Source organism: Apteryx rowi, unplaced genomic scaffold (genome assembly GCF_003343035.1).
Source record: "Apteryx rowi isolate R43461 unplaced genomic scaffold, aptRow1 scaffold_225, whole genome shotgun sequence".
NCBI lineage: Eukaryota > Metazoa > Chordata > Aves > Apterygiformes > Apterygidae > Apteryx > Apteryx rowi.
The window spans coordinates 705,037-708,138 of NW_020448586.1; the positions used below are offsets into that span (position 1 = coordinate 705,037).

At 66.9% G+C, this 3,102-nt stretch overlaps 1 protein-coding gene across 1 annotated transcript; it reads right to left on the minus strand.

Annotated features, from left to right (window-relative positions):
* On the minus strand, positions 1–3,082 carry PAM16 (presequence translocase associated motor 16; the record flags this gene model as incomplete). Its single annotated transcript, XM_026065227.1, has 4 exons — positions 1–1,120; positions 1,491–1,556; positions 2,010–2,149; positions 2,920–3,082. Coding segments are annotated over 4 exons (456 nt in total), but the record flags the coding sequence as incomplete, so codon positions are not given.
* Between the last annotated feature and the right edge of the window lie 20 nt (positions 3,083–3,102).

Here is a 3,102-nt window from a genome sequence, read left to right on the forward strand (position 1 = left end):
TTATAACACTATATTCCTCCATGGGAGAGGAAGTTTATTAAGAAAACAATAAAGTGAAATTGAAGCAAGTTCCTGTTTCAGTCTGCAATCGCGCCGCCCGCTTGCCCGTGCCGCGGATCTGGGCGGCAGCGAGGAGCCGGAGATGCCACCGTGGGCCAGGGGAGGCTAAAGACCTGGAGGGGGGAGATATGCGCTAGAGGCAGCAGAGATGTGATCTCCTCGTGGGACCCGTGGCCAGCGCCAGGGAACGGCCGTGCCAGACCCGGCTCTGACAAGCCCCGGTGAGCGAGGAAGGGCCTGGGAGCAGGCAGAGAGCAGCTGGGAAGGCAGGGCAGGCACTGCCCCGTGCCAGGCCCCAGGAGACCGGGGGCAGAAGTCCCAGCCATGACCGGCTCTGCCCAACCTCCCGGTGGGGCCGCACAGGGTGCCAGCGCCCCGTGCTCCTGCAGCCAGGCAGCCCACGCGCTGGGGCAGCCCTGCCAGGGGCCGCAGCGTGAGCCGCACGCTGGGACAGCCTCCACGTAGCCCCRTGCAGCCCCTCGCTGACGTCCCTGACCCAGCTGTTGTCCCCACTGTGACGGGCAAAGGGATTTGGCCCAAAGCTCCCAGCTCTCACGTGATGCCGAGCCCAAGGCATCAGTGCAGTCTGGCTAAGACCCTCTAAACCCACCGGGAACACAGCTCCTGCAGCCTCCCTGAAGTGTGATTTGAGCCCTGGCAGCCTCTGATGCCCTGAGGCCCAGCTGGGGACACTCCTCCTTCCTCACATCACCTCCGTCACCCACAGGCCCCCACCCTGCCACGGAGAAGCGCGGCCTCTGTGGCAGCCCCTCAGGCCTCTGCGCTCCCCCTGGGGCAGCACCGCCCCAGGCAGGCTGTGCGGAGGGAAGGGGCAGGGCAGCAGGCAGCGCTGGGGCGGCCCCCGCTCCCTCCCCAGGGTGCAGAGCATCCAGGCCGGGTGCTGGAGGACATGACATTTATTGGCTAGCTATAACTTATGGGCGCGGGAAGTGGGGGACAGGGATAGCAGGAGTCACGTCTCGGCCTTCCACCCCTTCTCCTTCTCGCTCTGGGCCTGGATGCGGATCTCCTCGTCCAGCCGCTCCTTGGCCCTCACCACCTGCGGGACAAGGGCAGAGGGTGACGCAGAGCCCGGGCTGCACCCACACCGCCCTGCGCAGCAGCCGCATCGCACCGCACCCGTGCCCCCCTGCCCCGCAGCACCCAGGTCCTTCCCCCCTCGACAGGGCTCTGAAACTGCCTCATCTGCTGGGAGCACGGTGCCCTTTGGGCAGCAGAAGACAACAGGAGGATTCAGCCAGCACAGGAGATGCTGCTACCCCGGCCTCACATCTGCCCAGAGCCCCGAAACATCAATTACTGCTAAGTTCCTCCCAAACCAAAGGCAGCAAAACGTGCTGAGGACAGAGCTGGGAGGTCGACAGGTGGCCAGCCCCCCCCCCCCCCAAATCCCCGCTCTCCTTGCTCACCTTTGACTGCAAATAGAAGGAGCCTCCCACCGACTTGTCATTCACCTTGAATAAGTGGTCGTAGTTCTGGCAAAGCAAAGCTCCCCGTTAGGCGCCTCTCCGCTGCCCCCTCCAACCCCCTGTCCCAGCGGCCTCCGGCTCCCGGGGGTGGAGGCTGCTCTGCGCAGCAGCGATAAGGGGCTCCAGGAGCCCCGTCCGCGCCGGCGCTGCAGCGAGAGGCCCCTGGGCGAGCGCCCCGGGCCGCAGGGTGGAGGAAGAGCCTGGTAACCAGCGTAACGCCTGGGCGCCGCTGGCAGACTCAGGGGAAACCCTGCCCGGCATTAGCTGAGCCCAGCGACAGCACCCACGATCCGGGGACCAAAATGTGGGAGTCACCCCAGGCCCCTCCCCWGCGCCCTGGCAGCCGGCAGGCTGCAGCTGCAGGAGAGGCTGGGCAGGGAGCGGTCTCCRAGCGCCCTCCTGCAGCAGCTCCAGCTGCCTGCTCTCCCCGGCCACGGGTGCTCCGAGGGCTGGCTTTACCTTCTGGATTTCCTCCGCATTGAGGTTAGAAACGTTGAGGATCTGTTGAGCTTCTTGGAGGCTGATGCCGGTGATTCTGGAGGCAGCAGCGGACTGGGGCCTCTCCGAGCGCCCCCGCGCGTCTGCTGCAGCTCGGCTCGCTGCCCAGAGACACTGAGCTGGTTAGTCCTCRACACGTCCTGCTCCCTGGAGGGCTGGGCACAGAGGTGCCCTCCAGACCTCGGACAGGAGCAAGGCAGCAAAGCCTTTGGGCTTCAAGGCGGGTCACAGCCACAGAGCGCGGTTTCACCCTTCTGCCCTCCTTGCGCTGCCTCCAGCACTGCCCGACCACAAGAGTCAGGGCCGCTGACGCTGCGCCAGACACGGTCCCTCTCCTGCACCAGCGCCAGGGGGGCAGCAGGGACCCGGAGGCAGGTGAGGGCCACCCTTTGGCTGAAGCTGATCCCGACGGTGCCCTCAGCAAGCTGGGCTGCTGGCATGCAGAGGCAAGCGTGGCAGGTTTGCCAAGAGACACCRACTGGGGCTGTGGGATCTTGGGGAATCATCCTGCTCTATCCTTTGGGGTTGCCAGGATGTCTCCAAGCCCGGCAGCGGTGCAGGGCACGGGGCTGTATCTGGGATGCCCACTGGAAGCCCAGCCTGAGCTGAAACACACTTTGGCAAGGCCCCGGTACCCTGGCGTTACCTGTCACCCCGTGACAATCCTGACAGGTACCCCCTCCCCACACAAACCCGGGGGGACAGGGAGCGGTGGCGGTGCCCTGGGCAAGGGGAATGGGGGGGTGGCAGTGCCCCGGGATGGGGAAGCTGTGCAGCGCCCGAGGTAAGTGGCAGAGGAGACGACGGTGCCCTCAGCACAGAGCGCAGGAGCGGCGGTGCCCCGGGAGCGGGGCTGCAGGCTGGCTCCTACCTGCAAACTCCTGGCGCAGCGCCCGCGCGAAGGCCCGTCCGACCACCTGGGCCCCCACCAGGATGATCTGCGCCAGGTACTTGGCCTGCGGGGACACCCGGCCGTCACGGCTGCCCCGGGCCCGGCCCCCGGGCCAAGGCCTCCCCCGCGCAGCCCCGGCCCCGGCCCCGGCCCGGACGCCTC